General features: G+C 36.2%; 1 protein-coding gene across 7 annotated transcripts in view; it reads right to left on the reverse strand.

Moving 5' to 3' along the window:
• The window catches only part of CPNE8 (copine 8), a 236,390-nt gene that overhangs the window by 36,701 nt on the left and 176,277 nt on the right, over positions 1–23,412 (reverse strand). For all 7 annotated transcript variants that reach the window (XM_021922180.2, XM_021922179.2, XM_031650418.1 and 4 more), the window contains 2 exons: positions 12,765–12,811; positions 3,841–4,022 (listed from right to left, as the gene is read on the reverse strand). In XM_021922180.2, coding sequence (XP_021777872.1) covers positions 3,841–4,022; positions 12,765–12,811 — 229 coding nt within the window. The remainder of the gene's footprint in view (positions 1–3,840; positions 4,023–12,764; positions 12,812–23,412) is intronic.

Below are 23,412 nucleotides of genomic sequence, written 5' to 3' on the forward strand. Positions count from 1 at the left end.
TTTAAGGACCACCGGCCACAAGCTCATTAGAAATACCTCTACCAGAACTCCGCACTACTGTGTTTTCAGTTATAACCCCAAAAGGAGTCATCAAGAATTATAATGAGAGGAGAGCAATGACCCATTCTTTTCATAACCATAAGTCTTGAAATGGTAATACTAGGAAATTCTTCCTTTCCTCTCCCATTCCTTTTTCTTTTCCCATAGTGTGTCTCACATAAAAAGCTGGGATTTACTGAGACCTTTTCAAATGAGCAAAGCTTAAGTTCAACATCTGTGCCAGCAAAACTTACACGTTGGGGGTAATTTAAGTTGTTAAGAAGACTCCCTTGCTATCCAAAAGAATTATGTGAATTTGTTGAGATAAACAGGTTAATGTTAGAGAATATATATCACAAATTCATGCCATGGAAACGTGAGGGTTTATTAACACCAGGTAGTTCATGAAAGGCCAGACTGTCATGAAACTGAACTTTTTGTATTTGTCATTTTCTGTACCTAGACATAGATATTGCAGTGATTTAAGATGAGCTTAACACAGAATACTTCAGCAAGAATCAAATCAAATACTATCTCACTGAAGACCTACTTAACCCATATCTGCCTTATTTATCCAACAAAACAGAAGTGCTTTGAAAAAAATTAGAGTAATATAATCATATGGTAATACTAAAGTTGAGGCATTATCATCAACACAATCATTGTTGTTTTCATCATCAATTTGAGAGACTATTTTTCATAGATTTAAAGGGGTATGATCTCTATTCCATAAATGTTCAAATTGGGCTCAAGGAACAGATTATGGTGTAAATAACAAAAAATATGTATCATTCCTTAGCTGTAGATATTTGTATAGTTTTGGTTACAAGGGGTAAATGTGAAGGTAGGAAAAGCAGAAAAGGAGAAGGAAAAAGGAAAATAAATACACACTAGTGGAGGAAGAAATGTATGGAAAGAAAATTAATAAACCTCTCATTTAGCTTAACACAATTACTGCTTTTCTTAGGCATTAAAATAGCTCCTGACCTTTTTCCTGAGGCACTTCAGACTTAGAATCACATGAGTGATTTTCATGGTTTTATAAGTTTCTGGGAGATTTTAATTTTCTAAGACACAACAAAATCCCAACAGATACTCATTTTTATGACACTTGGAGTTTGGCATGTGGCCTATTTCATGGAAGAAAGAATTAAGCCCTCCAGCAACCTCTCCTGAAATCGTGTGGGTGATGGAATAGAAAAGTAAGAATAAATACAAAAATAAAAGTGTAGTTCTCCTCTTAAAACATTTGAGAAAGATGAAATCTTATATAAAAAGTTATATAAAGATACATATATCATGGTGTTAATATAAGCATATATCCAAGAGGTGAGATTACAGGTGCTTTTATAAGATGGGGTTTAGCTGTAGTTAAGAGCATGAATTCTAAAATAAGACTGACCTGGGTTCAAGTCCTGTCCTTTGGGACAATGGTCAACTTCTGAGCCTCTCAGTTGAGTTATACAACTCCTTGGTGAACTTTTCTCACCACAGGTAATGAGATTGGCAGTTTCTAGAGCAGTGCAATGCGTCAGCATGAAGTATCTACCACATAGGAATTTTATGAAGATTATATAAGATAATGAGTATAAAGTATGTGACTCGATACTCAGTAAATACTCAGCATTGAGTCAAATACCATTTCACTGAAAACCTACTTCACCCTTGTCTGTCTTATACAAGAAAACAAAAGTGCTTTGAAAATTTTAAAGTAATATAATCATTAGGGAATAATGAAGTTGAAACATCATCAACATAATCATTCTTATTTTCATCATCAATGTGGGAGACTATTTTTCATAGATTTAAAGAGGTCTGATCTCTCGTCTTATTCTGTTTGTGCTATAACAGAACAGCTGAGATTGGGTAATTTATAAACAATAGAAATGTTCTCACAGTTTTGGAGGCTGGAAAGTCCAAGATCAAGAAGCCGGTAGGTTCAGTTGTCTGGTGAGGGCTGTATCCTCACATTGCAGAAGGCAGGACAAGCTGAGTAAAGCCTCTTTTATAAGGGCCTTAATTTCATTCATGAGGGCGAAGCCCTTGCAGACTAACTAGCTCTTAACGGCCTCACTTAATACTATTACATTAGCAGCACCTGAACTCTGGAGAGGCCAGATTGAAACCACAGCAATATGGATCCTATATGTGTTTTAATTGGGCTCAAAGAACAAATTAATGCCGGGCACAATGGCTCACACCTGCAATCCCAGCACTTTGGGAGGCTGAGGCAAGCAAATTGCTTGAGCCCAGGAGTTTGAGAGCAGCCTGGCCAACGCAGCGAAATCCCATCTCAACTAAAAATACAAAAAATAGCCAGGTGTTATGCATGCCTGTAATTCTAGCTACTTGGGAAGCTGAGGCACGAGAACTGCTTGAACCGGGGAGGCAGAGGTTGCAGTGAGTCGAGATCTCACTACTGCACTCCAGCCTGGGCAACAGAGCAAGGCTCTGTCTTAAAAAAAAAAAAAAAAAGTAAGGCACAAATCCTTCCTTAACAGTACAGGTTGAGTATCCCGTACCTGAAACCAGGAGTGTTTCACATTGTGAATTTCTTTCTTTGGATTTTAAAATATTTATATAATTACCAGTTGAGCTTCTCAAATCTGAATATCCAAAATCCAAATTGCTCCGATGAGTGTTTCCCTTCAGTATCTTGTTGAGTTCAAAAAGTTTCAGATTTTGGAACATTTACTTTTCTGATTTGGGAGGCTCAACCAGTGTATATTTGTATAGGTTTGATTACAAGGAACGACCACAGAGGCAGGAAAGGCAGCAAAGGAGAGAATTACAGAGACAGAGAAAGGGAAAAATTCAAGGGTGAGAAGAAACGTATGAAAGGAAAATTAATAAACCTCATTAAGTTTAACACAATTATTTCTTTTCTTAGATTTTAAAAATTAGGGTACATTACAAATAGCCACACATTCTTTGATACTCCTCCCATTAAAAGTGAAGGTTAATTCCTCTACCTTGAACCTGGGATGGTCTTAGTAACTTGCCTGACCAATAGGATGTTGCAGAAATAACATTTTGGTACTTCTAAGAATATGATATAAACATCCTTGGAGTTTCTGTCCTAGACTTTTAGATTACTCGCCCTGGAAAAGCTAGCTGCTACATAAGAAATCGTACTACAATGAGACCACTATACAGTTATGAAGCCCTCCATAACTACAGAGACAGGCCATATATAAAACAAGGGAGAGTTGTCCAGGCAACCCCAGTTTTTCAGCTATCCAAGCTCAGGCCTAAGACATGAATGAACATGAACAAAGAAGTCATGTTAGGAGACATATCAGCCCCAGAAGACATAACATGGAGATCTAAGGAATTCAACAGACAGCCAGAACTAAGTTGAAAAATGTGGCCCCAATCACCAATTCCAGGCATCTCTAGCCATTCAAGTCACCTAAGCTGAGACTCCAGGTACTGCAAAGCAAAAATGCGCTATCTCTCATTATACTCTGCTTGAATTCCTGAGCCACAAATCATAAGCAGAATAGAATGACATTGTTTGGTATCTCCAAGTTTTAGGAAGGTTTGTTAGCAAGCAATAGATAATCAAAATAGACCCCCTATTTGTAAATCAGGTGGGTGCACTTCAGGTAGATTTATGGCTAAGCTATTTAGCTGTTCTTTTTCCCATTAAGTTCACACTCCAAAGTCAATTACTTACCAAAATTAAGCTACAGTCAGAAAAGCTTGCTACATGACTGACTAAAGAGTAAGCACCAAAGCAATATTAAAAGGTCTAACATTAATTTTTCAGAGCATCAAATCCTTTTGACAAATTCTTACCAGTGCAAATTCGTGAGATATCCTTCCATCTGGAGGCAGTTTTGCACCAAAACCTAGAGCTGGAAACATTTTATCACTGTCATAATCTTGAACGATTTCTCCCACTGCTTTTAGTGCCATACCATAGGCATTCAGTTGGTAAGGATTCATGTAGTGGAGGGAAGTGGGCTGAGCAGGGTTGCCTGATGACAGAACACATATTTCAAACATATGCAATTAGGCTAAATACATTTAACAAGATTTTTCTTAGTGTCTATTTCAGACTGAAACATTCAAAATTATGTCTTTCTGCCTATATACAGTGTGTCAAATCATTTCTTTTTGGATGGATATTAACATAGGAATATTTGTTACATTATATTAGACATATAGAAAGTTCTAAGATACGCCAAAGCATATGCAGAATTTTTCAGAAATGATTCTTATTTTCAATGCCACAGGCTATTTTTGAGTTTTTGTTCCGGTAGTATAAAAGTACTTTTGTTAATCTTGTTTTATCACAATCTTTAACTTTTAAACAAAATCATGCGCCTTTAGCTTGAATCCTTATGCCTATGGCAAGATGACCCAGTAGATTTAATGGACTTCAATAATTATGAAGGCTTTGTAATGTTTTATCACCAATATAAACTGAATATTTGAGAAATATCCCAATTTAGCACTTAAAAAAGGGAAGCATAGTGATTTTCAAGTGCAGGCTGATTAAATATCTAGATCTAAAAAATTCTTCACAACTTTTGAACTAGACATTAAGCTAGGAGCCAGAGGCCAGAGTCAAGTCTTGCCATTTGTACAGCAGCCTCTATAAAATAAATCCTACCACTGTGTTTACCAGGAGGACAAAATGAGATTACATGTTTAAAAGTGATTAAAAATAATACAGCACCATAGTATTGTAAGTTGAACTGCTACAGTTATTATGGTCTGGGTCATGCAGAAGGTTCTGAATTTCAAAGTGCTTATACTGTGTAGGATGTTGCACTTGAATAGCGATGAAATTGAAAGTGTAATGTATTAATATGTGCTATCACTCAAACACATTGAGATTCACATCAAGTTGCCCTAATTACCAGCATAAAGGCAGCCTGAAAGTCCATTTGGTTTCTTAAGTGAAAATGGAAAGTTAAATGAGACTAGACTCCTAACAGCACATAAAGCTCAATTTTACATTAAAGCATTGCCTGAGGAAGAAAAGGCTCAGGGCATAGTTTTTCTGATAAGAAAAAAAAATAATAAAAAGCACTTGAGATCCAAAGAGAAACAAAATAAAGATCTCCCTTTGGGTTATCTGACAGGTAATTGTACATATAGTATTTTTGTCCTAAAAACAATTAATTGCACTTTTTTTTTTTTTTTTTTTTTTAAATATATATCTATTTCCAGGAGTTACCAGCATTCAGGGGCTGGCTCCACAGAACAAAATCACTAAAAAAGTATCTTCTGACCAAAATGGCCTAATGTTCCCGTCAACTTCACGAAACTTGTAGAAAGTTTCTTCTTGACTATAAGACCCTGACTGCTCTTTTCTTAGAGCTCTCACTTCAGAAAACTTGCAATTGTAAATTTTTCCTCTGCCCCTTTGAGATGTAAATCTTCTATAACCAAGGAGTATCTTTCTCAAGGACACGGAAGGCATTCCTTTGAAATATAAACATCAAGAAAAACAGCAGCCCTATCTTCCAGTCTCCGTGAGAAGATAGAAGCCTAACTTCAATAAGCACCAATTAGCAAACAGAGATGGCCTAAGCACACAAACCAAGTTCCGTGCTAATGTCCTCCAGGACTTTTCCAGTAGCTCACCTCAGCAAGCACAAACACTCCCACCTTTTGTTTTGGAGTAGATGAGTTCAATTTTTGTCTTCTATTGTAATAGTCCTGACTCCTTTGCAATGGTCTTAAAGCCTTTCTTGCCTTTTTAATGTGTCCAGTGTGATTTTTTCTTTGACGCTTCCTCCTAAAGTAGGGACTTTGCCACTTGATCCACAGCCCAGTGGAATCAGAGATAAAAAATACCATTACTAAACTAAATGGTTATTTAACACAACTCTCATGCCTGAAATCCTAGCACTCTGGGAGGCTGAGGTGGGTGGATAGCTTGAGCCCAGGAGTTCGCAACCAGCCTGGCCAACATGGTGAAACCTTGCCTCTACAAAAAATACAAAAATCAGCTGGGTGTGGTGGCATATGCCTGTAGTCTCAGCTACTCAAGAAGCTGAGATGTGGGAGATCACTTGAGCCCGGGAGGTCAAGGGTTCAGTGAGCCCCTGATAGTGCCACTGTACTCCAGCCTGAGCAACAGAGCAAGGCCCTGTCTCAAAAACAAACATAAACAAACAAACAAACACACACTTCTCCCTACTCTCAAAGTCGCAAATGTAGAAGAGTTTTAACCCAATGGTGACAGTATGGCAAATACTTTTACTTCACTATGAAAACTGTAAATAAATACAATTAATACCCCAGAACATATAAACATTTTAACCTATCATGCATAGCTGGGCCCCTTGTACCCATACAAAGATGTCACCTATCTCTTTCCAGCATCTTCCTCTACGCCAGTCTCTTCACATTATTGCTAATGATACTTTCCCTCCCACCTCTACCTCTCAAGTTGCCACCCTGTCCTGAAATTCACCTTCTCCTCCTCCAACTTATGTCTCGCACTTACTAGACAACCCTCGTTGTTTATTCCATCCCTTATTGTCTTTTCTCTTATACTGTTATGGATCTTGTGTTCTGTACCAAAAAAAAAAAAAAAAAAAAAAGGCAATTTAAAGTATTGAGTCAACTCCTTGAGTCTGGGACAGTGTTTGTATTTCCTCTGTAGCTGCAAAGATGCTTATAAACAATGAATTTGTAGTAGGTTAATAACATTGGGGCCCAACTAATAGCCATAATAATTATAACATGGAACCTAACATGTATCGACCACTTGATGCTATAGCTCACTTAATCCTTTCAACAAACTGACAATACGGATACTTTTATTATACCCAATAGTATCAAAATTATATCTGATTTTGCTTTAGAGATGTACTATGCCTTTGTAAGAAAATCACAGTTCAATAGAATATTTTTAACAGTTTATTGGGATGTAATGACATAAGTTACATATTAACCATTTAAAATATATAATTCAGCTGGGCATGGTGGCTCATGCCTGTAATCCCAGCACTTTGGGAGGCCAAGTTGGGTGGATCGCTTTGAGTTCAGAAGTTCGAGACCAGCCTGGGCAACATGGCGAAATCTCATCTTTACAAAAACACAAAAATTAGCCAGGAGTTGGAGGCATGTGCCTCTAGTCCCAGCTACTTGGGAGGCTAAGGCTGGAGAATCGCTTGAGCCCTGGAAGTAGAGGTTGTAGTGAGCTGAAATTGTACCACTGTACTCCAGTGTGGGTGACAGAGTGAGACCCCCTCTCAAAAAACAAAACAAAATAAGACAAAACAAAGAACAATTCAATGATGGTTAGTATATTCTTAGTTATGTGCAATCATCACTATAGTGAATTTTAGAACATTTTCATCACTTCAAAAAGAAACTGTACCCATTAGTTACCACCCTAGCCCTAAATAATGAATCATCATCTTTGTGTCTCCAATTTGCCTCTTCTTGACAGTTCATAAAAATAGAATCACATAATATGTCATCTTTTGTAATTAGCTGCTTTCACTTAGCTGACAGATCTCAACTATCGTCTATCTTGTATCATGCATGTATTAGTGCTTTATTATTGTTTATTGCAGAATAGTATTCCATTGTATGGATTTTCTTTATCATTTATCACTTGTTAGACATTTGGGTTGCTTCCACAATTGGGATATTATGCTGTTATATATATTCACGTACGAGTTTTTGTGCTGATATATGTTTTTATGTCTCTTGAGTATGTATCTAGGAATGAAATTGCTGGATCATATGGCAACTCTATATTTAACAATGTGAGGAACTTAGCAAAGTGTTTTTCTAAAGTGGCTGTACCATTTTACATTCCCACTGATACAGTTTGGATGTTTGTCCCCTCCAAATCTCAATGTTGGTGATGGGGCCCGGTGGGAGGTGTTTAGGTCATGGGGTAGGATCCCCCATGAATGGCTTGGTACCATCTTCATGGTAACTCTGTTAGTTCATGTGAGAGGTGGTTGTTAAAAAGAGCATGGTACCTCCTCCTCTCTTGCTCCCACCATGTAATATGCTGGATGCCCCTTTGCATTCCATCATGATTGAAAGCTTCCTGGGCCTCACCAGAAGCCAGGCAAATGCTGGTGCCATGCTTATGCAGCCTGCAGAACTGTGAGCTAAATAAACCTACTTTCTTTATAAATTACCCGGTCTCAGGTATTCCTTTACAGCAATGTGAATGAACTAACACAACCACCAACAATGTTAGGAGGATTCTGATTTCTTCATGTCATCACCAGCACTTGTTATTTGACCGTTTTCTTATAGTCACCCTAGTGGGTATGAAATGATATCTCATTATAGTTTTGATTTGGATCTCCTGATGCCTAAGTTGGCCAAGAATAATTTCATGTGCTTATAGGCCACTTTATATATTCTTCTTTGGAGAAATCTCTATTTAGATCCTTTGCCCACTTTTAACATTGGATTATTTGTCTTTTTTATTGAATTGTAAGTTATTTATATATTCTAGATTCAAGTCCCTCATGAGATGTATGATTTGCAAACATTTTCTCCACTCTGGGGGATGTCTTTTCATTTTCTTGATAGTGTCCTTCAAAGCATAAAAAGTTTTGATTTTGAAGTTCATTTTATCTATTTTGTTGTTGTTGTTGCTCATGAGTTTGGTGTCTTATTTAAGAATCAACTGCCAAATCCAAGGTCATGAAGATGCAGCCCTCTGTTTTCTTCTGAGAATTATATAGCATTAGCTTTTACATTTAAGTATTTGATCCACTTTGAGTTAATTTTTGTATGTGGGAAGAGTCCAATTTCATGCTTTTGCATGTGGCTATCCAGTTGTCCCAGCACCATTTGCTAAGAAGACCAGTCTTCCCCCATTGCATTGTTTTGGTATTATTCTTGAAATCAGTTGACCTCAGACATCAGGGTTTACTTCTGCAAACTTGTATCCATTTCACTGATCTGTATAATCATCTTTATGCCAATAGGACACCGTCTTAATTACTGTTGCTTTGTAGTAAGTTTTAAAAGTGAGAAATATGACGACTCCTACTTCAATGTTCTTTTTCAAGTTTGCTTTAGCTCTTTTGGGTCCTTTGCAATTTCATATTAATTTCCATATGAATTTCCTCCAAAAAGTCCTTTCAGACTTTGATAAGGATTGCTTTAAATAAATTTCATGTTAATTTCCATATGAATTTCTTCCACAACATCCTTTCAGATTTTGATAAAGATTGCTTTAAATCTGTAGATCACTTTGGTGAATAGTGCCCCCTTAACAGTGTGGAGTCTTCTAATCCATGAGCATGGCTGGTTTTTCTCTTTATTATGATTTTTAATTTATCTCAACAATGTTTTTTTTTTTTTCCAGAAACTAGTTTGCACTTATCTTGTTTCAGAGTCGTTGGACTATAAGTTTTGCACTTCTCTTGTTTTCCATTCTTTTAACCATATTTGTTTATTTTATGAACAGGTATTCACAATTTCACAATCAGTATACTATAAAAAGACTTCCATAAAGAAGTTACTCTCCAATGTTCTTAGCTCACCTAATTGACTAGTGCTAGTCACCTTCCGTTAGTTCATTATGTATACTTCTAATATTTATGCATTTATATTGTTACGTGCCCTGATTTTTACATAAAGGGCAGCACACTGATAACTGATAACTCTGTTCTCTACTTTGGTCTTTTCATTTAACAATATATCTTAGAAGTCTTTCCATATTAGTAGAAAGAATGGTCCACTTTCCTTTCTTCTCTCTTTTTCCCCCTCCCTCCCTTCCTTCCTTCCTTCTTTTCCCTCATTCTTTCCTTTTGGTGGCTGCATAGTGTTTCATTCTGTGGCTGAACCACAGTTTATTTTACCAGTACCCAGCTGGTATACTCTATGAAGCTTTCTGATTTTTTTTTTTTTTTTTAACAAATTACTATGAACTATGGCATTTTCTGTGAGTGCAGGTAATTCTCTATTACATATATTTCCAGAAGAAGAATTGCCAGTTACATTTATTCATAAGTATAATATTCCTTTTGATACTATGATAAATTGTTTTCTGAATTTCATTTTCTAATTGTTTCTTGGAAGTGCATAAAAGAACTGAGTTTTATATATTGATCTTCTATCCTGAAAACTTGCTGAACTTATTTATTGGTTATAGTAGATTTTCAGTGGATTCCTTAGGGTTTTCTGTATATAAGATCATGCCATCTGCAATAAGGATACTTTTATTTCTCCCCTTCTTATCTGGATATTTTGTATTTAGTTTTCTTGCCTAATGGCCTTGGCTACAACCTCCAGTATAATGTTGGATAGAAGAGGTGGGAGCATACCTTTTTGTCTTGTTTTTTTATCTCAGGAGGAAAATGTCAAGCTTTTCACCACTAAGTATCATGTTATTTGTGGACTTTACATAGATTCCCTCATTGGATTAGGAAATCCCTTTCTATTTCTAGTTTGTTGAGTGTTTTTAACATGAAAGTGCACTGGACTTTGTAAAATGTGTTTTCTGCATCAATTGAGATGATCGTGTGGTTTCAGTGTTTTCTTCTATCGAAAGGGTGTTGATAATGGTTTGGCTGTGTCCCCACCCAAATTTTATCTTGAACTGTAGCTCCCATAATTCCCATGTGCCATGGGAAAGGCCCGGTGGGAGGGAATTGAATCATAGGGGTGGGTCTTTCCCATGTTATTCTCATGATAGTGAGTAAGTCTCATAAGATCTGATGGTTTTATAAAGGGGAGTCCCCTTGCAAATGCTCTCTTGCCTGCCACCATGTAAGACGTAACTTTGTTCCTCATTCTCCTTCTGTCATGATTGTGAGGCCTCCCTCGCCATGTAGAACTGTGAGTGAATTAAACCTCTTTCCTTCATAAATTACCCAGTCTTGGGTATCTCTTTATTAGCAGCATGAAAGAAGACTAATACAGGTGTGTTATGTTATTTGATTTTTCAATATTAAAAATCCTCTCATTGCAAGGACAAATCTTACTTTGTTAGGGTGTGTAATTCTCTTGGTATCAAGATAATATTAACCTCACAAAATGAGCTGGGAAGTAACCTTCTTTCATATTTCAGAAGAGTCTGTGAAGAATTGGAATTAATTCCTCTTTAGATATTTGTTAGAATTCACCAATGAAGCTCCTTGGCCCTGGGTTGAGATTAACATTGTGGATAGTCTTCTAAAAATCACTAATTCAGTCATTTTACTTGTTATAGGTCTACTATGATTATCTGTTTCTTCTCAAGTCAATGTTTCTTCTCAAATCAAAAATGTTTGTCTTTTTACTGAATAAATTCTTTCGTATCTTAATAGTTGTGCTAGTATTTATCAGTGAACAAAATATAGTATTTTAAAACGTTGGATTTTAGGTATTATTTCTTTTTGTTTGTTTGTTTTATTTTGTTTTGTTTTTGAGATGGAGTCTCACTGTTGCCCAGTTTGGAGTACAGTGGCGCAATCTTGGCTCACTGCAACCTCTGCCTCTCGGCTTCAAGCAATTCTCCTGCCTCTGCCTCCTGAGTAGCTGGGACTTCAGGTGTGCACCACCATGCTTGGCTAACTTTTGCATTTTTCGCAGAGATGGGGTTCACCATGTTGCCCACGCTGGTCTCAAACTACTGACCTCAGGTGATACGCCCCCCTCAGCCTCCCAAAGTGCTGGTATTACAGGCATGAGCCACCATGCCTGGCCTTAGGTATTATTTCTATGTTCTGTATTATGCTGAATAAAACACGAGTAAAAATGATTAATGGAAACCACACTGTTGGAGAATGAACGTGACATGCAGTGAAAGCTGAATTAGAGTCTGGTCTTATCTGTAGTTCTAACTCTAGAACTAACAAGCCAAGTGTGTTTATTAGTAAAAATATTTCCTGGATCTGAGGGTCCTCACTTGTATAAGAAGAGGGTTCAATTAAGTGATTTCTAAGGTACTTTCTTCCCTAAAATTTCTTTTATTTTGTAAAATGTGAATCATTGTGAGATAAATATGAAATAAAGACAATATAAGGTGGGATCCATAGATATAATAAGCCATTTGAAAGAAAAAATAGACAAATATAAACTAGTCGCAACTTCTGGTAAAAGTTACATAATGAGGTTCACATTCTGATGATACATAAAAACTAATTTCAAATGATTGTTCTGTTTGAAATAAAGTCGCTTCAACATAAAAGTCCACTATCTTTTTTTTCTTAAAAGGGTTAATACATAAATTATGAATATCCATACATGGACTGTTACATATCAGTCCCTCTAAGTGAATTACATATTAATGTGTTAACATGAGTAATTATTAAAAATTAATAATTGAGTAAATGTGAACCAACTTCATAAAGGACAGATACTGTTGAATTATATTTATATAAATTCATACATACAAAAGTACTATAAAAATGAGGATTATCACTTGATACACTTCAGAATTATAGTTATATAAAGAAAAGAACAGAGGGTAGGAGAATGGGTCAGAGATATACAATAGGCTTCAGTACATCTAAAATTTGTATTCTTTTAAACACATGTAAAACAATGATAATATTTCAATATATAATAAATCTGAATGATACTATTAGCATTTTTGTTATATTATTTCTAGCCTTTTGTATATCTGAACTATTTCACAACATTAAAAAGAAAGAAAAATTTATGTATATTTTATATGGAAAACTTCAGAAGTATATGAATATAGGAATAAATTAACACTCATGAAAATATAAATTTATTTTTCATATAATTGCTGATGATTTTTATCAGGGGATAACCAAACCACTCACCATTTGATGCTGTAAAATCAATAGCCACTGTGAAATTGATTTGCGTCCTGAAATAGAAGTAAACAAGAATCATTAATAATGAAACAACCTGATAAAAGGAGTTTCTTTTCCATTTGGGTTATATGTTTTAATGTCACTAATTTCTCAAACGTTAATTAAGAGCAATATATTACAGTACATATTGCATAGCATCAGAAAGGCAGTTTTACATGGTAAGAACTTGGCAAAAATGTATTTATAGTTACATATATTTATAGTCACATAAAATGAAAACTAAAGTCTCAGGAATAAAAGTAGCTCCTATTTTGGAGTATGATAACTAAGTAAGTGACTCACAACAAAGTAGTCAAAATGCAAATAATTGTTTTCCAGCCTCAATGCCACCATTTATTATTACTTTATCTGTTTCCAAAATTGTTCTGTAGTAATCATGAAATTAGCATGCCCTTAAAAGTGTTGCATTGCTAAAATCATCTCTAATAATGTCATTCCTTAAACTAATTCTATTTGACAATCCCCCAAACACAAGATTTTCTCCAGCATCCCTTCCTGATAAAACTCACAAGAAGCTAGGCGTTGAAGGAACACTCCGCGAAATAATAAGGGCCATCTATGACAAATTCACAGCCAACATCATACTGAATGGGCAAAAACTGGAAACATTCCTCTTGAGAACTGGAACAAGTCAAGGATGCCCACTCTCACCACTCCTATTCCACATAGTACTGGAAGAGCTGGCCAGAGCAATTTGGCAAGAGAAAGAAATAAAAGGCATCCAAATGGGAAAATAAGTCAAACCATCTCTCTTCACGGACCATACAATTCTGTACCCAGAAAATCCTAAATACTACACTAAAAGGCTCCTGGAACTGATAAATTCTGCAAAGTTTCAGGATACAAAATCATGTACAAAAATCAGTAGCATGTTTATACACCAGTAACGTTCAAGCTGAGGGCTAAATGAAGAATGCAATCCCATTCACAAGAGTGACACACAAAAAATAAATATATATAGGAATAAATCTAACCAAGGCAGTGAAATATATCTACCAGGAGAACCATAAAACACTTCAAAAGAAATCATAGAACATAACAAAAGAAAAAACATTCCATACTCATGCATTGGAACAATCAAAATTATTACAATGGGCACACTGCCCAAAACAATCTAAATATTCAATGCTATTCCTATCAAACTACTAACGTCATTTTTCACAGAATTGGGAAAAACTATTCTAAAGTTCCTAGGGAACCCAGAAAGAGCCTGAAGAGTCAAAGCAATCTTAAGCAAAAAGAACAAAGCCAGAGGCATCACATTACCTGACTTTTTAGTATAAGACTAACCAAAACAGCATAGCACTGGTACAAAAACAGACACACAGACCAATGGAACAGAATAGAGAGCCCAGAGATAAAGCTGCACATCTATAGATATCTGATCTTGGACAAAGTTGACTAAAATAAGCAATGGGGAAATTTACTGAATAGCATTTTATTGAATAGCATCTATTTCACAAATGGTGCTAGAATAACTGGCTGGCCACATGCAGAAGAATGAAACTTGACCCCTACCTTTCACCATATACAAAAATTATTAAATCAAGAAGGATTAAAGATTTAAGTATGAGACCTCAAAGTATAATTATCCTAGAAGAAAACCTTGAAAACACCATTCTGGATATTGGCCTTGGGAAATAATTTATGATTAAATCCTCAAAAGTAATCATAACAAAAACAAAATTGATAAGTAGGACCTAATTAATCTAAAGAGCATCTGCACAACAAAAGAAACTATCAATAGAGTGAACAGACAACCTAGAGAATGGGAGAAAATATTCACAAACTATGCATCTGACGAAAGTCTGATATCCAGAATCTACAAGGAACTTAAACCAACAAGCAAAAAACCCAATTAAAAAATGGGCAAAAGACATGAACAGACACTTCTAAACTAGCCAACATACATGAAAAAATGCTTCACACCAGTAATCATCAGAGAAATGCAGATCACAAGCACAATGAGATAACATCTCACGTTAGTCAGAATGGCTCTTACAATAGTGTCAAAAACAACAGAGGCTGGCCAGGCTGTGGAAGAAAGGGAAGAATGCTTATACAATGTTGGTGAGAATGTAAACTAGTTCTAGCCACTGTGGAAAGCAGTTTGGAGTTTTCTCAAAGAACTTAGAACTACCACTGGACTCAGCAATCCCATCACTGGGCATATACCCAAAAGAAAACAAATCATTTTACCAAAAAGACACATGCACTCCATGTTCTTTGCAGCATCATTCAGAATAGTGAAGACATGGAGCTGACCTAGGTGCTCATCAACAGTGGATTAGATATAAAAAAATGTGGTACATACACACCATGGAATGCTACACAGCCACAACAAAGAATAAAGTCATGCCCTTTGCAGCAACTTGGATATAGCTGGAGACCAATACCCTAGGCAAATTAATGCAGGGACAGAAAGCAAACACCACACATTCTTCCCTATAAGTGTGAGCTAAACATTGGGTACTCATGGACATAAAGATGGCAACAACAGACACTGGTGACTATTAGAGGAGAGAAGGAAGAAGGATGTCTTGAGAGCTGAAAAATGAACTGTTGGGTACTATGCTCAGTACCTGGGTGACGGGATCATTTGTACCCTTAACCTCAGCATCACACAATATATCCAGGTAACAAACATGCACATGTAACTCTTGAATCTAAAATAAAAGGTGAAAAAAGAAACACACAGGATTTTCTTTTGTTTTCTTCAGAAATGAAGTATTTCAGACACTAGTAGTCTCCCATTGCTCACAGCATTTCTCTCTGTGTGTTTTTGTGTATGTGTATGTGTATGTGTATGTGTGCATGTGTGTGTGGTGTATTTACAGATATAGATAAATACAGATATGTAGTGATTGATGAAATATGTTACAAAATGCTCCTCAACTTGCAGTGGGGTTACATCCTGATAAATCAACCATAAGTTGAAAACACTGTAAGACAAACGCATTTAAATACCTTACCTAAGGAAAGTCATAGTTAACTCTAGCCTATTTTATTGTGCTCTGAATGCTTCCATTAGCCTATAGCTGGGCAAAATAATCTGGCAACACAGTACACTTTGGAGTATCAGTTGTTTACCCAGTGATCCTGTGGCTGACTGGGAGCTGTGGCCACTGCCCAGCATCAGGAGAGCATATCATACTGCTTTTCTTTCTACTGAATGCGTATTGATTTTGCACCATGGTAAAGAAAAATCTTGTTGAACTATTGTAACTTGGGGACCGTGTGTGTGTGTGTGTATATGTGTGTGTGTGTGTGTGTGTATGTGTGTATATATGTGTGTGTGTATGTGTGTGTATATATATGTGTGTGTGTGTGTGTATATACATATATATATTTCAGCAGATGGTTGTTACCCGAAGTTATTTTACTGAATTAGTTTAGTTTTTTTTTTTCTGATGGAAACTAATGAGGTGGTGGCATTCACATAAGAAATTCACCTTTTTGAGCATACCTATGACTCTATATGTAATTCCATCTCGTTCTTACCAGAGAAACTATACAAACACAAATACATGACAATGCTATAAATACTGTAATAACCTGGAATCACATTTAATCTACAAAATAATTTTTAATTAAAAGTAAATCATCTGAAAACGAGTACCTTATTTTTTTTTAGCAACAAATTACTTTTGAACACACAGCACAATTGATTTAACACTTTGAAGTTTGGAACTATTGGATAAATAATGACGGGATTTAAATAAAGCAATCTGATTCTGCTATTACAGCACAGGGTCCCTTGTAGTTCTCTTTGTAAAAACTATAGTGATATTTCCTTCTTTCTCCAAATATCCAGCCTGGAAAGACCTAAATGCAATGCAGGTATTGAATAAAATTCACACATTGTTTTTTTTTTTCCCCTACGGAAACAACAACCTTTCTTGCTTACATTTAACAAAAACTAGTATAGATTCCCTTTATATGAATAGTTATATGGTATTTTTTTCTCAGAGCAGAAATCAGGTTTATAGGCTAAGAATACAGGCTAATTTGGAGCATAATACTAACCAGCATGAACCTAAGTGAGTACAAATTTTAAAAAAAAGAATATAGTAAGACTTCTGGGAGAACATTTTCAGATAAAAGCCCCTTTGAGGGACTGAAAAGAACAATCACCATCAGCACATTGCTTTGTCATGCTGTGGTAGGGAGAGAAATGACTGTGACACACAGCAGTATGGTAGATTAGAAAGGGTGTGGATTTTGAATCTGAATGAACTGGGTTTGAGTCCCAGCAACCCAGTTGGTGACCTTAGCCAAATTTCAAAACTCTTGGAGGGCAGGTACCTGGACCATAGAAATGAAATGAGAACTGAAAGGAAACAACATGAGATATTACATACATGTTTTATTTTACACACATAATATATATACATATATCATAAGATATTCACATTATATATATCACACATCACATATAATGTGACGTTACATGGCTACTACCAGTCAACCACACAATAATTTTAAAGAGAAGATACTATCATCTTCTTTTTACAGAGAAGGAAATCTATGCTTACAAAACTTAATAATTTCCACACCAGTAATAAACAAGAGCATTGGAATTTGAATTCACATTCAACTACAAAGACCATAATCATAACCTCTATACTAATCTGTTTCTCCAGTTAAATATTTGCAAACTTCCTGGCTATAATAGGCACACAATAAAGGATATGGATTCTATTATTAATATTATGCTGCAATCCTGGAAAAAATTCTACATAGATGTTCTTAATGGTAAAAAAAAATCTGGATATAATCTCATGCTTGGGCAAATTTTTCCTTCTAGGAAATATGTTATCAAATATATAAATAAAATAATCTGTATATATTCTTTTTTGTTATTTTATTCAAATAACACCTCATTAGGAATAAAAAATAACTTTGAGCTTTAAGAATATATGTTTTAACAGATCATAAAGATCAATTTTGAAGTCCAGTCTTTGGTTCAATGTCGGTACACTGTAGGAAAATACACATTATTATCTTGATTCAACTCTCTCTTGTAACAGCATCTGCACAATGCTTTCCACATATTGAAACCTCATGGTATTTGCTGGACGAATGGATACATTTGTTTTATGATTGTTTCTAACTTGTTCTCCAGGGTAGCCCAGGATGTGTGGCATAACCGTCAACTTCCTAGAAGCATTGGTTGCAGATACAAGACTTCAGTAGTCATAGATGCAAAGGTCCTCTCAAAGCCAAAGTTGTGCCTACCAAAGCTATAAAGAAAAGTTATGGCTATTCACTAAAGAACCATACATAAGAGTTAAAAAGAAGGAGAGAGCAGAGGCCAGGCACAGTGGATCACACTTATAATCCCAGCACTCTGAGAGGCTGAGGTGGGAGGATCACTTGAAGCCAGGAGTTCAAGACCAGCCTGGGCAACATATTGGGACCCAGTCTGAATACAAACTTTAAAAAATAACCAGGTGGGGTGGTGTACACTTGTAGTCCCAACTACATAGGAGGCTGAGGTGTGATGATTTCTTCAGCCTAGGAATTTGAGGCTGCAGTGAGCTATAATTGCACTATTGCACTCCAGCTTGGGCAACAGAGTGAGACACTATTAAAAAATGAAAATAAAAAGGAGCAAATGTTTAGAATTAAACTAACTTACTAAAACTATAAATAGCTAAACTACATTACAAAACTATGTAGACTATGTACAACAAAACAATGAACTGTAGAAAAGAAGAAAAGAAAAAGAGAGGGAAGGAAGGTAAGAAGGAAGGAAGGAAGAAGAACGAAAGGCAGGACCAATGAGCACTGTTGAAATCCAGGGCACTTTTTGTATCTACGACTACTGAAGTCTTGTATCTGCAACCAATGCTTCTAGGAAGTTGATGGTTATGCTACACATCCTAGGCTACCCTGAAGAACAAGTTAGAAACAATCATAAAAAAAATGTGTCCACTTGCCCAGTAAATACAGTGAGGTGGTTTCCAATATGTGGAAACTTATACTCTTAAGCTTAAGTATAAAAGGTGGATGCATTCATTTAGCACTAAATGATAAATAAGACCATTTGGTAATTACAGTGCAACAGAGACACTCAATGAGTAAAGCAGAATCCTGAAGCATATTTGACGACTGATTGATGACAAGATTTGGTTAATTATTTGTCTCACTCTGCATGTCAGGAAGAATCTCTCGCCTTTATTACTTTGAATCAGCAGCAGCATTCAGCTGTGAAGGAAAATACCATGGCTTACTAAATAAAGCAGCTCATGGTAGCGATGGTCACTAGGCTAACTACTATCATACCATTGAGATTTTTCTACTTAGAAAACCACAGTTCAACAACGATTTATGGAGCACCTTCCAATGGCCAAGCACTGTGCTGTAGGATCAAGAGAAACAGGAGCAAATGAAACACCATTCTTGAACTCACAGAGCAAAACTCCAGTTTTATATTGTTAAAAAACAATGACAAAGATAACACAGCATTTTATCATTGAATTCAAAATCAATAGCATAACCTAAAACTCACCTGCACATTTACTGTGAACATCAGTTTGTTCAACCCCATGATTCCTAAGGGTTTCCATTCATATTATAATACATACTTATCAAATCAAGTGCCATACTCTATGTATTTAGAAAATAATAACTGATAAAAATTTTAAAGAAAGTTCCTAGCAATACTATAACCTCAAGTTATAAAACAGGTTTCTTGAAGACTTTAATAAACAATCTGTTATGAAAGTAAACCAAACAACATTTCAGTCAGTCAAGTTGTTACCCTTTTTCATTCTCTAATATTGCTTGAAGCCTAATGTTAGAGGAAAAAAATCAATCATGTGTCAAAGTAAAAAAAAAATCCAAATTTATACAAGATTACTCCTGACAGAATATTCATAAACAATCACATTTAAATCCTCGAAACATCTTGTTTAGGAAGTGTTACTTTAGCTGTCATTTTATGTTTCAGAAGCAGAAAAGACAGAAGGATTTCATAAAATCCAGTTAGCAGCATTATATTTTAGAATATAAAAAAGTTATGCCTGCCAAATTGCATGAGTTAGTACTAACATCTCATGAGACTTCCCAATACATATGTCCTAGTACTACTAAAATATGCACTTGGAAAATGTCCCTATTTTACTCTACCATCTTTCCAAAAGCTGTGAATGACAGAGAAATCAGATGTCAAGATGAGAATAATTTACTAGAACAGCAAAGATCCACAGGAAACAAGTATATATGGGAGTATCAAAGAAAACTAGACACACATGTACACATACAGAGAGTAATACCATCTTACACGTGTTTTCTACAGCTGTTATTATGAATTCATTACAGAGAACTAACAAAACTCTCATGGGGATGTGCATAAGGCTTGTTTTCCTTTCTTACCAATTTCAAATGTGGTTCAGTTGCACAAAGTGAACTTTGTAAATTATACAATGAATTTCTCCCACTCCTCTTTAAATTAATCTTGACAAACAGATTCAGATCCACTAGCTGTTGGTATCTAGAACTCAAAAATGTAGTTGGGATGCCCATCCAACAATAATATTCCTCTCATTCTTTCCATGTTGGTATCAGGACTATGCTTCTGCCTTGATTTACCAATATGCATTCTAGTTCACACTTTGGTTATGGAACACGTCCTGAAGCCCCGGTGCACTTGCCTCAAACATTGTCATCCAACCTAACCCTTCTTGACCTTCTTTCACCATGGGCTAAACTCTGAGCCCTTTTCTGTCTTATCTTCTTGCTTTTCTTAAAAGTGGTTCAACTACCTGAATGACAATGCAGACAGATGCCTGATTCCAAACTTTGCTGCATCTTCAAAATTCTAGCATCCCATGCCCATGAACTACTCAGTGAATTAAGATCTTGCCAAGTAAGATATCCTAGAATGAGGGCAGGTTTTGAGATGCACAAATGCAATTCAGATATAAATACCTTCACTTATGATTCATGTGACCTTGAGAAAACTATTCGACCTTCTGCAGCTCACTTGTAAAGAATTATAAAACCTTCCTTGGATTGTTGCTGTGAGGACCATAAAAGCACCTGTCCTTTAGAAGGCCCATTAAGTAGTTGATTCATTATTATCATGATTACTGATACTAGTTTTTCAGAACCTGAGTTTAGCATACTTCTTTGAATACTGGATTGTATAATGCTTATCAAATTTCTGGCTCTACCAGAGGTTCGGGTTATTTCTTAGTATCTGACCCTCCCATGTCAGATTTCCTTTCCTTCACACCCACTAATAAGGTCCCAACCTGCCTAACCCAAAACTGCACTATGAATTTATGATCTAACCTTATTAGGTGTTATCTAGGTACTTCCTCAAACAAAATTCTACTGCATGAAGTAATTGTAAACTTTGACTTTTGCCTTATTTTCTATCCTTTCTTTCCTTCATGCACTCTGGATTCCTGGGGATCAGTGAAATGTCAAAAGTAACAGTAAAAAAAAATAACTGGAGACATGAGATATGATTCCTCAACTTTTTATTCTTCATTCTTACTGAATCCAGTTTTTACAAATCAACAAAACTTTCTAATTTCTCTAGACTTTGAAGATTGATTTCTGTATTTTTTCACACAATAATACTACTCCAAAATACAACTTTACAAGGAGGCTAGCTTATCTTCGTGCAATTCAAGAACACCTTATCAAAAAGGTATGCAAAATTGCTAATCTTTTTTCTAACCAATAGTTAGAAAATATATGTGACATAATCAAAATAAGCTAACAAAATAATCAACCCCAAACCGAAAATGTAAGCACTGTCCATCAAAATCCCATTTAAAATGAGGTAGGAGGGCCGGGCGCGGTGGCTCAAGCCTGTAATCCCAGCACTTTGGGAGGCCGAGGCGGGTGGATCACGAGGTCAGGAGATCGAGACCATCCTGGCTAACATAGTGAAACCCCGTCTCTACTAAAAATACAAAAAACTAGCCGGGTGAGGTGGCGGGCGCCTGTAGTCCCAGCTACTCGGAGGCTGAGGCAGGAGAATGGCGTGAACCTGGGAGGTGGAGCTTGCAGTGAGCCGAGATCGCGCCTGTACTCCAGCCTGGGTGACACAGCGCGAGACTCCGTCTCAAAAAAAAAATAAATAAAATAAAAAATAAAATAAAATGAGGTAGGTGCCAGAGACGTAATGCCTGCCTAGTAGGAAGATAGTGAAATCTTGAGTCATATAGACTGGAGTTTGAATCCCAGAATCACCACTAGCTAGCTAGTTGTGACTCCTTGCAAAACTATCAACTCTCTGGGTCTCAGTTTTCTCATGACAGATAGGTAACAACCACTTTGAAGGAGACTTCTAAATGTTAGAAATAAAACTCTAAAGTACTAGCACATAGCAAATACTCTACATGCTGGAAGACGAATTCCTTGAGTAACCCATGCCATTTTCTCCTGGTTCACAATAATCCTCTTCTCTGCTGGGTCAGAAGAGAGTTCCTTCTTTATATTAACATAAATTTATCTTTCATTAGTCCTTCCTGTAATGTGGGTTAGTGATGTATCAAGGGTGGGGCAATGAAGCTCCAACCAGTACAGGCAGTAGAGGGGTACACTGTCTGTACAGAACTTAAATATAGTAATATATCATGTGCATATGCAAACTACATTTTAATATTACCATATACTAGCAATTCTAAGCAATGTCAGTGACAAACTTTTTCCCACCCTACTACCTCCTGCCTTTGGTGAGCTACTGTTTTTATGTATTTCTGTTTCTCCTGCTCCCAGCCCCCAACCTTTTAATTGCCCTCAACCATGAAACTATTTTAGAAATAGCAAAGTGTGTTGTTTACAAAAGAATAATTTCACAGACGTAGATGATAAAATTTTGTTCCTACAAAAGTTTCTAAGTTTCAAAGAAAAGTTATATGTTTAAAGAGAAAATTATTAGCACATCATCAGGAGGGAAAGATGTAAAGTTGTTTTTCTAGTATTAATAATAGTTTTACAAAAATTCATTGCTGTTGCATCACTCAGTTCTTTCAGTTTTCACTGTGTGTGGCTAAAAGTGCACACTGTAACCAAGCAACGTAGCTATAAAACTGCCCAATACCAACAGAGTGTCAATATTTGGCAAGATTAGTGCTAGCCCTGATGATGAGACATACCTGAAGAGTTTCCTTTGACTTTGAAATGGAGGACTCTGAAAAAACTTATCTACAGCATAACATAAACTGGCAACGAAATCACAATCATAAAGTATGTAACTAGACATCTCTAAGCTTTCCAAGTACACATTTTTTTTTCCAGATGGAGTTTTGCTCTTGTTGCCCAGGCTGGAGTGCAATGGCACGATCTCGGCTCACTGTGACCTCTGCCTCCCGGGTTCAAGCGATTCTCCTGCCTCAGTCTCCCAAGTAGCTGGGATTACAGGCATGCACCACCATGCCTGGTGAATTTTTGTATTTTTAGTAGAGATGGGGTTTCTCCATGTTAGTCAGGCTGGTCTCAAACTCCCGACCTCAGGTGATCCGCCCACCTCGGCCTCTCAAAGTGCTGGGATTACAGGCGTGACCCACTGTGCCCAGCCCAAGTATACATTTTAAATGTACAAAAATGAGAATCAAACCTTAACCAAATC

This window comes from Papio anubis, chromosome 9 (assembly GCF_008728515.1).
Source record: "Papio anubis isolate 15944 chromosome 9, Panubis1.0, whole genome shotgun sequence".
Lineage (NCBI taxonomy): Eukaryota > Metazoa > Chordata > Mammalia > Primates > Cercopithecidae > Papio > Papio anubis.